The following is a 13,307-nucleotide window of genomic DNA, read 5'->3' as shown; positions in this document are numbered from 1 at the left end:
CCGATGGATGGGGCAGGGTACCATAACCTGTGGCTAGTTACCACCCAGCACCCTAGCGGCAAAGCTACCGCCAAGCGAGTTAGCGTTCCGGCACGATGCCGTGTAGAGGTTACCCCAACACATCGTCCACAGCGTGCCGATGGATGGGGCAGGGTACCATAACCTGTGGCTAGTTACCACCCAGCACCCTAGCGGCAAAGCTACCGCCAAGCGAGTTAGCGTTCCGGCACGATGCCGTGTAGAGGTTGCCCCAACACATCGTCCACAGCGTGCCGATGGATGGGGCAGGGTACCATAACCTGTGGCTAGTTACCACCCAGCACCCTAGCGGCAAAGCTACCGCCAAGCGAGTTAGCGTTCCGGCACGATGCCGTGTAGAGGTTGCCCCAACACATCGTCCACAGCGTGCCGATGGATGGGGCAGGGTACCATAACCTGTGGCTAGTTACCACCCAGCACCCTAGCGGCAAAGCTACCGCCAAGCGAGTTAGCGTTCCGGCACGATGCCGTGTAGAGGTTGCCCCAACACATCGTCCACAGCGTGCCGATGGATGGGGCAGGGTACCATAACCTGTGGCTAGTTACCACCCAGCACCCTAGCGGCAAAGCTACCGCCAAGCGAGTTAGCGTTCCGGCACGATGCCGTGTAGAGGTTGCCCCAACACATCGTCCACAGCGTGCCGATGGATGGGGCAGGGTACCATAACCTGTGGCTAGTTACCACCCAGCACCCTAGCGGCAAAGCTACCGCCAAGCGAGTTAGCGTTCCGGCACGATGCCGTGTAGAGGTTGCCCCAACACATCGTCCACAGCGTGCCGATGGATGGGGCAGGGTACCATAACCTGTGGCTAGTTACCACCCAGCACCCTAGCGGCAAAGCTACCGCCAAGCGAGTTAGCGTTCCGGCACGATGCCGTGTAGAGGTTGCCCCAACACATCGTCCACAGCGTGCCGATGGATGGGGCAGGGTACCATAACCTGTGGCTAGTTACCACCCAGCACCCTAGCGGCAAAGCTACCGCCAAGCGAGTTAGCGTTCCGGCACGATGCCGTGTAGAGGTTGCCCCAACACATCGTCCACAGCGTGCCGATGGATGGGGCAGGGTACCATAACCTGTGGCTAGTTACCACCCAGCACCCTAGCGGCAAAGCTACCGCCAAGCGAGTTAGCGTTCCGGCACGATGCCGTGTAGAGGTTGCCCCAACACATCGTCCACAGCGTGCCGATGGATGGGGCAGGGTACCATAACCTGTGGCTAGTTACCACCCAGCACCCTAGCGGCAAAGCTACCGCCAAGCGAGTTAGCGTTCCGGCACGATGCCGTGTACGAACCGATTAGGGGTATGGATAATAACGCCATACCACTTCCGAGTTAGCTCGCTTCCATCGTAGACTGCATCATCACTTACCACCAGGTGAGATCGCAGTCAAGGGCTAATGTGCATCTGAATAAATAAAAAAGCTATAAAAAGTAATAAAAATATACATAATTAATGCTTTAAGATGTCATGCTTAGGGATAAATAAAATATAAACCTCTTTATATTTATTTATTTCATTTAAAAAATATTACAATAAGTATAGGTATAAGTAATTGCAATAACAATAATAACAGAAAAACCGTACGGCGAAATATTGAATCCAGATTTTAATCATATTTTTATAAATGTTCTAAAATATTATATTGATAAGTTTCCGCAACAAATACAATGAATGCTTGACTCAACGGGAATAGCCCCTAGCTGGGCTAACTAGGTTATTGAATTTTTTATTGAAAATTAGGTAGGTATTGAATTTTTTCGTAAAATCTTTTATTAAAAAAAACCATTAAATCACTTCATCGTTTCATTTAAGTCATACAGCTCATCGTCAACATCCTTCTAAAAATAAAATCCGTCAATTGTCGGTAATGTGACAGTAAGTATACCTACAGATACAGGTCGGAGGCGACGAGTGCGCAAAGGGTCATATTATGTTTAAACTTGAAGCTGACATATTCTGTATACAGGTCGGAGGCGACGTATTACGTTTAAACTTGAAGCTGACATATTCTGTATACAGGTCGGAGGCGACGAGTGCGCAAAGGGTCATATTATGTTTAAACTTGAAGCTGACATATTCTGTATACAGGTCGGAGGCGACGTATTACGTTTAAACTTGAAGCTGACATATTCTGTATACAGGTCGGAGGCGACGAGTGCGCAAAGGGTCATATTATGTTTAAACTTGAAGCTGACATATTCTGTATACAGGTCGGAGGCGACGTATTACGTTTAAACTTGAAGCTGACATATTCTGTATACAGGTCGGAGGCGACGAGTGCGCAAAGGGTCATATTATGTTTAAACTTGAAGCTGACATATTCTGTATACAGGTCGGAGGCGACGTATTACGTTTAAACTTGAAGCTGACATATTCTGTATACAGGTCGGAGGCGACGAGTGCGCAAAGGGTCATATTATGTTTAAACTTGAAGCTGACATATTCTGTATAGCTGATTCCTGCGACTTCGTCCGCGTGGATTTAAGTTTTTTTAAATCCCGCGGGAACTCTTTGATTTTTCGGGATTGTTGTCGTTGCTTGGTACCTACAATATGAATTCTCTATGAACACTTCCTGAATCTTGATAACCCAGGCGGGCAGTAACCCTGCAGCATCAGGATTAAGGAGTTGAATCCAGAATTTTTTATGTGACCACGACGTAAACTTTTTTTGTTGATTTAAAAAATAATTTTGCAAATCGGCCCAGAAACCTCGAAAAAATCGATGTAGAAAAAAGAACCACCTCCTTTTTGACAGTCGGTTAAAAACCGATGACCTTGAAATATTTACGGAACAATCTTTAAAATATCCCCTTTCTAACAAAAAAATAATGAATGAAATCGGACTACGCGTTAATGAATTACAACTCAGTATACATTTTAACTTTCGTCCCCTCTCCTACGGGAACCATGCTGAATTTCGGGATAAAAAGTATCCTATATTCTTCCTCATAGTATGACCTCAAATCGTACCAAGTTTCATTGGAATCCATTCAGTAGTTTCAGCGTGATGCGCGGCCGTGATACAGACAGACAGACAGACAGACAGACAGAAGGACAGACAGACAGACAGACAGACAAAAATGAAAAAAATTACAGTTTTGGGTTCAGTATCGATTATAGAGTGACCTCGAAAAAAAATTTCAAAATATCTTCAATGTACAGAATTTGACCTGTTACAGTTTTATTATAGGTATTGATACAGGTCGGAGGCGACGAGTGCGCAAAGGGTCATATTACGTTTAAACTTGAAGCTGACATATTCTGTATACAGGTCGGAGGCGACGAGTGCGCAAAGGGTCATATTATAGCTGTTGTAAAAATAAAATAATAATAAAATGTTTATACTAACATAGTTTTTAAGCATTATACTAACAAAATATACTAACATAGTTTTTTAAGCATTATATGTGTACTAACAAAATATGGGTCTTTGTTGCCTTATTAAATAAAGAATTGAATTGAATTATGTTTAAACTTGAAGCTGACATATTCTGTATACAGGTTTATTCTTACAAAAAACGAAAACGACCAACAAAGAATAACTTATGACAAATGTTACCACGACTTTATGGTTTGGATTTCAAAACATGGGTAAATAATGTTAAGATAGAATATTGTATGAAACTGCATAAAAGTAGTTTATGAAACGGTTGCAAAATTATACCTAATTATGTAGAGTTTCATACACTACTTTATTTAACTCACATGACATATTTTGTCAAAACTCAAGTTTTTCTTGATAAATATTGCAGGAAAAAAGATGGTCGCTAAATGTTTTTGGTTGCTAAAAATTATAAAAGGGGGTTAAAAGGTGGGTGGGTTAAAAGGTTATTAAAAAAAATCACAGGTCTTCGAAATGTCGTCAAAAGCGACTAAGTCGCTAAATTGGCAACACTGATCATAGACAAAATAGCCAGATCATAGAGATAGTATACAGATATAATAGAATAGACAATAGCATACGTCTCGTAAACGGCCAAGGGCAACGCGCAGATTTTATAATTTTAAGGTATGAGACTAATAAACTACTATTTCTGGTTCGAAAGTTAAACTTCCGGGACAGTATTGCTAGTGTCCACAAAAGTAAGTGTGGAATTTCATTTCTGGACAGTAGGCATTAGTACAGCGATCCAGGAAAGTAGGTTTGAATTTGGAATAATATTTCTTCCTGAAATCTTGTATATTTTTAAGATTTTTCTTAATCTTAAATAGTTTGAATTCGGAACTCTACGAATTGCGTTTTCAGCGCTCGACTCACGACACGCACGGTTATCAGTATTGGGTTTTGTAGCGTCATTCGGAGCAAAAGTTTAATGAATTTTTTGGTCTTTATATTAAAAGGCTCGAATTGACTGTTCGTTTTAAATTATTTATTAAAAATAAGTTACCTACTAAATAAAATGAGTTCAAGTGAGGATAGTATGGAATGTGATTGCACACCTCCTAATCTGAGAGCGGAGGGCGAATTAGAAAAACGTACTATACAAGCTTCGACCGGGAGTGCCTTTCTGGCTTCGTGTTATAGACATCCTCGCCAAGACTCAGCCGTCTAACTCACACTCGACCAGATAAAGCTTACTTCCCGGCCTCGTGCAGTAATGTACTATTGTTTAACAGGAAACATAGTCTCAGTATTAGTTTAAATTTTTAAATATCTCATATTTTCCGAGAATTCCTCCGCGCACACTCGTCGTCGTCGTAGAAGGGTTAGCTACGCCGACAGGTCGCCGTGGTCGAACAGGTCCTGGTCGTAGAGCGCGGCGCGCACGGTGCGGCCGCCGCCTCCGCGCACACTCGTCGTCGTCGTAGAAGGGTTAGCTACGCCGACAGGTCGCCGTGGTCGAACAGGTCCTGGTCGTAGAGCGCGGCGCGCACGGTGCGGCCGCCGCCTCCGCGCACACTCGTCGTCGTCGTAGAAGGGTTAGCTACGCCGACAGGTCGCCGTGGTCGAACAGGTCCTGGTCGTAGAGCGCGGCGCGCACGGTGCGGCCGCCGCCTCCGCGCACACTCGTCGTCGTCGTAGAAGGGTTAGCTACGCCGACAGGTCGCCGTGGTCGAACAGGTCCTGGTCGTAGAGCGCGGCGCGCACGGTGCGGCCGCCGCCTCCGCGCACACTCGTCGTCGTCGTAGAAGGGTTAGCTACGCCGACAGGTCGCCGTGGTCGAACAGGTCCTGGTCGTAGAGCGCGGCGCGCACGGTGCGGCCGCCGCCTCCGCGCACACTCGTCGTCGTCGTAGAAGGGTTAGCTACGCCGACAGGTCGCCGTGGTCGAACAGGTCCTGGTCGTAGAGCGCGGCGCGCACGGTGCGGCCGCCGCCTCCGCGCACACTCGTCGTCGTCGTAGAAGGGTTAGCTACGCCGACAGGTCGCCGTGGTCGAACAGGTCCTGGTCGTAGAGCGCGGCGCGCACGGTGCGGCCGCCGCCTCCGCGCACACTCGTCGTCGTCGTAGAAGGGTTAGCTACGCCGACAGGTCGCCGTGGTCGAACAGGTCCTGGTCGTAGAGCGCGGCGCGCACGGTGCGGCCGCCGAAGTAGCGGCCCTGCAGCGCGGCCGCCGCCGCCGCCGCCTCCTCGGCCTCCGCGAACTGCACGAAGATCTTGACGCTGGCGTGCGCCGGGTCGTCGTCCTCGCTCTGCCGCTCGTTGTAGATCACGAGCCGCTCCACGCGCCCCCACTTGCTGCACTCCTCCTGGATCTCGTGGTGCAGCGCCTCGTCCACCTCGTCCGCCGCCACCATGTTGCGCAGCAGCAGCGTGCGCGACGCGCGCCGCCGCATCAGCCGCTGCATCACCAGGTGGCGCGCCGACTGCCCCGAGATGGACAGCGACTCCTGCTGCTGCAGCGTGTCGGGCGAGCTGTCCAGCAGCTTGCGCTGCAGCGCCGCCTGCTGGCCGAGCCCCTCCGCCGCCGCCGGCTCGGGCGGCGCCGCGCGCGGGATCACGACGCCGGGTGGCGGGATGACGGGCAGCGCGACGGGCGGCAGCGGCAGCGGCGGCGGCAGCGGCAGCGGCAGCGGCAGCGGCAGCGCGGCGGCCAGCGACGGCAGCGCGGCGGCGGGCGGCACGCCCAGCGCGGACAGCTTGGTGAGGCCGAGCGCCACGGCGTTGCTGGCCACGGCGTCCATGGCCTGGATCTTGGCGGTGGCCGCCGCCGCCGCCACGGCCGCGGCGGTGGGCATGACGCCGGCCTGCGGCGGGCCGGCCAGCGCGTTGGGCGGCGTGATGGCGCGGCCCACGCGCAGGTACTGGCCGCCCAGGTCGAACAGGTTCATGGAGGCGATGGCCTCGAGCGCCGCGGGCAGCGTGGCGTACTCCAGGAAGCCGTAGCCCTTGTGCTTGGTCTGGCTGGCGCCGTGCGCCAGGCGGCAGTACGTGATGGCGCCGAACGCCTCGAACACGTTCTGGATGTCGTCCTCGGTGAGCTCGGGGTGCACGGACGCCACGTAGATGCGGTTGTACTGCTTGGCCTCCTCCTGGATCTCGTCGATGACGGCCTGCGCCTGCGGCATGTTGGACGGCCGCCCCACCACCTTGATGTTGCGCCCGCCCAGCATCACGCCGTTCATCTGCTCCAGGCTCAGCTGGGCCGCCTCGGGAATCTCGTACTCCACGAACGCGAAGCCCTTGTGCTTCTGCGTCACCGGGTCCCACGACATGTTGATGGACTTGATGGGGCCGAAGGGCAGGAAGGCCTGGCGGATGGTGTCCTCCTTCAGCTCGAAGGAGATGGAGCCCACGTACACCCTGCGACAGACGGACGGTCAGCGCGGCTCGTTGCGGCGCCGCGCTCGCGCCGCGACGCGCTGTCAGATCTTTTCAGCTAGACCGTCACCGACTCGACCAGCCGCGGCGGGAGTCTCGGCGCATCGCTCTCATCACGCGCGGCGGCACGGCGCGGCACGGCGCGGCGCGGCTCGCGCGCGGGGCGGCACGTACCTGCACATGAGCGCGAGCGCCTGCTGGCGCTGCACCTGCGTGCGCTGCGTGGCCATCTGCTGCTGCTGGTGCGCCAGCGTCTGCTTCATCAGCACCATCTTGATGCTCTGCTCCATGGCGTACTTCTTGGCGCGGTTGACCGCGTCCGCCGCGTCGGCCGCCAGCCGCGTGCCGCTGCCGCCCAGCAGCCCCGCCAGCGTCGACCACTTGGCGCCCGGCCCTGCACACACACTGCGTCAGTCGCCGCCGCGCGCGCCGCACGCGCACGCGCACGCGCACAGCCACTCACCCGTGTGCACGTCGCCCGTCTGCTGCAGGTCGTAGATCGGCGCCGCCAGGAAGCCCCCTGCAACACAGCGACGCGTCACTAATGACTGACGCCACGCGTCTGCCACGTTTGTCTGTCTGTCTGTGTGTCATGAATACTCGAGCTTGTAGACGAAATGAGTTTCAAACCTGCCTTTTGGTATTTGGTGTAGAATATTGATCCAACCAAACCAAATTAAATTATTTTTCAAACTGGTTCCGCTTAATAAATGAAAAGGAAGCGGCGAAAATAGTACATTACTGCACAAGACCGGGAAGTAAGCTTTTTCTGGTCGAGTGTGAGTTAGACAGCCGAGCCTTGGCGAGGATGTCTATGACACGAGGCCAGAAAAGCACTGCCGGTCGAGACATGTATAGTGCTCTAAAAAATGAAACAAGTAAATTTAAAAAAAAAAACATTTTTTGCTAATTCGGCCTCTGCTTTCAAATTAGGAGGTGTGCAATCAAATTCCATACTATCCTCACTTGAACTCATTTTATCTAGTAGGTAACTTGTTTTTAATAAATAATTTAAAACGAACAGTCAATTTGCACCTTTTAATATGAAGATAAAAATATTCTAACTTTTAAACAGCCACCAGTTGCAGTGCGGTGCTGTGTTCCCGAGCAGTGTGCTGAATTCACTTTACGATTCGAAAGCACTCGTAAAAGTTTATTTGGTGCACATTTCATATTATTTTTCTAAAAAATAATATGAAATGTGCACATTTCACACTCTGTAGATTGGTTTGAAAGTTGAATTTCCTGGACACTTGGACAGTAGGACAACTGTCCAGAAAAGTAACTATGATAAGTTTGAATTTGGAATCATTTCTTCCTGAATATCTTGTATTTAATATTCATTTTTTTTTTTTATTTAGCTTAAATAGTTCCAATTTGGAACTCTACCAGCTAGCGCTTTCAGCACACAGCATGGTTTTTCGTATTGGTTTTTTTTTTAACACTTACAGCGCTGCGAGCGCTGTAAGTGTCATTCGGAGCAAAAATTTAAAAAGTTTGATTTTTGTCTTCATATTAAAGAGTGTGCGTTTTGAATTTAATGAATAAATTGATAGATAAATTTAGGATAGTATGGAATTTGATTGCATACCTCCTAACGCACAACAGACAGAAACGTTTAAGTGCGGAAACCAGCCCAGAATGAAGAATGAATGAAGCACACCTCCTACCGAGGAGGAGGGGCGGAGCCGGACGGACACGATAGATACTGAAGAAGGTACACTGTGGTCCCCGTGCGGAGCGCCCGCTTGGCGATAACCTAACTTATATCTAGCCTGAAACAGAAAGCAGAACTCAGATCACTGAGTGTCGAGCGCCGCGCTGCCCCGCGCCTGCAACAGCTCACGGCCTCCGCTCCCCCACTCACCGCGCTGCGCCACCGCACCGCCCGCGCCCTCCGCGCCCATCGCGCCCACCGCGCCCATCGCGCCCACCGCGCCCATCGCGCCCACCGCGCCTGCGCCCGCCTGCAACTGAAACATCACCGCGGTGAGAGGGCTTTGAAAACTGAAATTTTATGAATTGTGACTTTTGGCTCTGCTGTCTCAAAAGGTTGCCGACCCCTGACCTAGCTAATATAATATTAGTTATCACAAACGGTAAAAGAAGGAAAAATGAATATAAATAGGTATACAAAAGAAAGCTGATTTCAAAAATGTTGCGCTTAACAAAGACCTTAAGGTATAAGAGTAACTACAGAGCTGATGCATATTGCAGTACATAAGGTACTTGCATGCCGACATGGCACTGAACAGTCACAGACAGTCTCCGTGGGACACATGCGACTCACACGGAACAAGTTGTGTGTTCACCGACATGGCACTGAACAGTCACAGACAGTCTCCGTGGGACACATGCGACTCACACGGAACAAGTTGTGTGTTCACCGACATGGCACTGAACAGTCACAGACAGTCTCCGTGGGACACATGCGACTCACACGGAACAAGTTGTGTGTTCACCGACATGGCACTGAACAGTCACAGACAGTCTCCGTGGGACACATGCGACTCACACGGAACAAGTTGTGTGTTCACCGACATGGCACTGAACAGTCACAGACAGTCTCCGTGGGACACATGCGACTCACACGGAACAAGTTGTGTGTTCACCGACATGGCACTGAACAGTCACAGACAGTCTCCGTGGGACACATGCGACTCACACGGAACAAGTTGTGTGTTCACCGACATGGCACTGAACAGTCACAGACAGTCTCCGTGGGACACATGCGACTCACACGGAACAAGTTGTGTGTTCACCGACATGGCACTGAACAGTCACAGACAGTCTCCGTGGGACACATGCGACTCACACGGAACAAGTTGTGTGTTCACCGACATGGCACTGAACAGTCACAGACAGTCTCCGTGGGACACATGCGACTCACACGGAACAAGTTGTGTGTTCACCGACATGGCACTGAACAGTCACAGACAGTCTCCGTGGGACACATGCGACTCACACGGAACAAGTTGTGTGTTCACCGACATGGCACTGAACAGTCACAGACAGTCTCCGTGGGACACATGCGACTCACACGGAACAAGTTGTGTGTTCACCGACATGGCACTGAACAGTCACAGACAGTCTCCGTGGGACACATGCGACTCACACGGAACAAGTTGTGTGTTCACCGACATGGCACTGAACAGTCACAGACAGTCTCCGTGGGACACATGCGACTCACACGGAACAAGTTGTGTGTTCACCGACATGGCACTGAACAGTCACAGACAGTCTCCGTGGGACACATGCGACTCACACGGAACAAGTTGTGTGTTCACCGACATGGCACTGAACAGTCACAGACAGTCTCCGTGGGACACATGCGACTCACACGGAACAAGTTGTGTGTTCACCGACATGGCACTGAACAGTCACAGACAGTCTCCGTGGGACACATGCGACTCACACGGAACAAGTTGTGTGTTCACCGACATGGCACTGAACAGTCACAGACAGTCTCCGTGGGACACATGCGACTCACACGGAACAAGTTGTGTGTTCACCGACATGGCACTGAACAGTCACAGACAGTCTCCGTGGGACACATGCGACTCACACGGAACAAGTTGTGTGTTCACCGACATGGCACTGAACAGTCACAGACAGTCTCCGTGGGACACATGCGACTCACACGGAACAAGTTGTGTGTTCACCGACATGGCACTGAACAGTCACAGACAGTCTCCGTGGGACACATGCGACTCACACGGAACAAGTTGTGTGTTCACCGACATGGCACTGAACAGTCACAGACAGTCTCCGTGGGACACATGCGACTCACACGGAACAAGTTGTGTGTTCACCGACATGGCACTGAACAGTCACAGACAGTCTCCGTGGGACACATGCGACTCACACGGAACAAGTTGTGTGTTCACCGACATGGCACTGAACAGTCACAGACAGTCTCCGTGGGACACATGCGACTCACACGGAACAAGTTGTGTGTTCACCGACATGGCACTGAACAGTCACAGACAGTCTCCGTGGGACACATGCGACTCACACGGAACAAGTTGTGTGTTCACCGACATGGCACTGAACAGTCACAGACAGTCTCCGTGGGACACATGCGACTCACACGGAACAAGTTGTGTGTTCACCGACATGGCACTGAACAGTCACAGACAGTCTCCGTGGGACACATGCGACTCACACGGAACAAGTTGTGTGTTCACCGACATGGCACTGAACAGTCACAGACAGTCTCCGTGGGACACATGCGACTCACACGGAACAAGTTGTGTGTTCACCGACATGGCACTGAACAGTCACAGACAGTCTCCGTGGGACACATGCGACTCACACGGAACAAGTTGTGTGTTCACCGACATGGCACTGAACAGTCACAGACAGTCTCCGTGGGACACATGCGACTCACACGGAACAAGTTGTGTGTTCACCGACATGGCACTGAACAGTCACAGACAGTCTCCGTGGGACACATGCGACTCACACGGAACAAGTTGTGTGTTCACCGACATGGCACTGAACAGTCACAGACAGTCTCCGTGGGACACATGCGACTCACACGGAACAAGTTGTGTGTTCACCGACATGGCACTGAACAGTCACAGACAGTCTCCGTGGGACACATGCGACTCACACGGAACAAGTTGTGTGTTCACCGACATGGCACTGAACAGTCACAGACAGTCTCCGTGGGACACATGCGACTCACACGGAACAAGTTGTGTGTTCACCGACATGGCACTGAACAGTCACAGACAGTCTCCGTGGGACACATGCGACTCACACGGAACAAGTTGTGTGTTCACCGACATGGCACTGAACAGTCACAGACAGTCTCCGTGGGACACATGCGACTCACACGGAACAAGTTGTGTGTTCACCGACATGGCACTGAACAGTCACAGACAGTCTCCGTGGGACACATGCGACTCACACGGAACAAGTTGTGTGTTCACCGACATGGCACTGAACAGTCACAGACAGTCTCCGTGGGACACATGCGACTCACACGGAACAAGTTGTGTGTTCACCGACATGGCACTGAACAGTCACAGACAGTCTCCGTGGGACACATGCGACTCACACGGAACAAGTTGTGTGTTCACCGACATGGCACTGAACAGTCACAGACAGTCTCCGTGGGACACATGCGACTCACACGGAACAAGTTGTGTGTTCACCGACATGGCACTGAACAGTCACAGACAGTCTCCGTGGGACACATGCGACTCACACGGAACAAGTTGTGTGTTCACCGACATGGCACTGAACAGTCACAGACAGTCTCCGTGGGACACATGCGACTCACACGGAACAAGTTGTGTGTTCACCGACATGGCACTGAACAGTCACAGACAGTCTCCGTGGGACACATGCGACTCACACGGAACAAGTTGCCTGCATGAGCAGTAGCAGCCAGCCACACCAATGTCCCCCACCCTCGGGTGGTACTTTACTCATCATAAACTAGAAGATCTGTTTTTGCTTGCAAGTCTACCGATGTATTGTAGATACATTTAGGTATAAAACATTAGTAGATAGTACTAATAGTAAAGAAACTCTGATTTACCTATTGCAAGTTGTTGTCAAAATGCTAAGGCAAGTTTCTGGTTGAGTATACTTAGCTGAAGTGCCGAGTCAGAATTACACGATGATACTCTGTTGTTAGAAGCGACACGAACACCATATCCTCGAACGATGCTCCATTGCGATACCGAATACTGAGGCAAGTTGCTACTTATTATTATTTTGTAGGTTATGCGAGTAGAAATGGAATTGATTCAATTACTGACGCCAATGCCAATTGCCAAATGTCAATATTGAAATACTTACCTACATTAGAACAAAGTTTAGGTCACGGGAACCAATAATAACGAAGTTATCACTAGAAAGGAAGAAGCAGGATCTGACAAAACGAAACTATACGTGACCAAAGTTTGGTTAAGTACAGACCGACAGACGAACGCACGCGCGTTTCTCCACTCACCGCACCACAATAAAGAATAAAATAATATAATGCGTCGTATTTTCTCAAAAAACGTTTAAAAACTTACCAATTCCATCAGGGCTCGCGAGTAAACTGCAAATACCACAATTCACAAAGGACTTCGCACTCTGAATAATGCAATTATGTATTGTCTGACACGCTTACAAGATCCACAAAATAACACGAGTTCGAAATAATAGCAAACTTATTCGTTAAAATAATATTTTATGTATTACAATTATTTTATTTTAGCTTGGTGTACATATAATAATAATAATTCTCTTTTGACATTCTGATTCATTAATACCTACATATCTACATTCTACATAGGTAATATACTATCTCTATGCCTACATACCAAAGAGTATATAATCACCACAGAGTACATTATATATATATACTGGAATAGAGATGTCAGCTACTCTTTCGTAGTGGCGCCATCTGTTTCTAATTGCAGTAACTATTGTATATAATTTATTTTTAAATTTTTCCGGCCTTGGATACTAGTTTTTTAGGTCAACTATATAGCTA

At 50.1% G+C, this 13,307-nt stretch overlaps 1 protein-coding gene across 1 annotated transcript; it reads right to left on the bottom strand.

Annotated features, from left to right (window-relative positions):
• Positions 1–4,515: 4,515 nt before the first annotated feature.
• hfp (Poly(U)-binding-splicing factor hfp) lies at positions 4,516–13,063 on the bottom strand. Its single transcript, XM_034977655.2, has 5 exons — positions 12,844–13,063; positions 8,676–8,781; positions 7,272–7,328; positions 6,983–7,202; positions 4,516–6,790 (listed from the first exon to the last, which is right to left on the bottom strand). The coding sequence occupies exons 1-5, from the start codon at positions 12,850–12,852 to the stop codon at positions 5,506–5,508; spliced, it is 1,677 nt and encodes a 558-aa protein (XP_034833546.2). The 5' UTR covers positions 12,853–13,063; the 3' UTR covers positions 4,516–5,505.
• Positions 13,064–13,307: the final 244 nt, after the last annotated feature.

The sequence above is a fragment of the Maniola hyperantus genome, chromosome 17, assembly GCF_902806685.2.
Source record: "Maniola hyperantus chromosome 17, iAphHyp1.2, whole genome shotgun sequence".
Lineage (NCBI taxonomy): Eukaryota > Metazoa > Arthropoda > Insecta > Lepidoptera > Nymphalidae > Maniola > Maniola hyperantus.
Note: the sequence above shows the minus strand (reverse complement) of the source record. Positions and strands in the feature narration are given on the sequence as shown.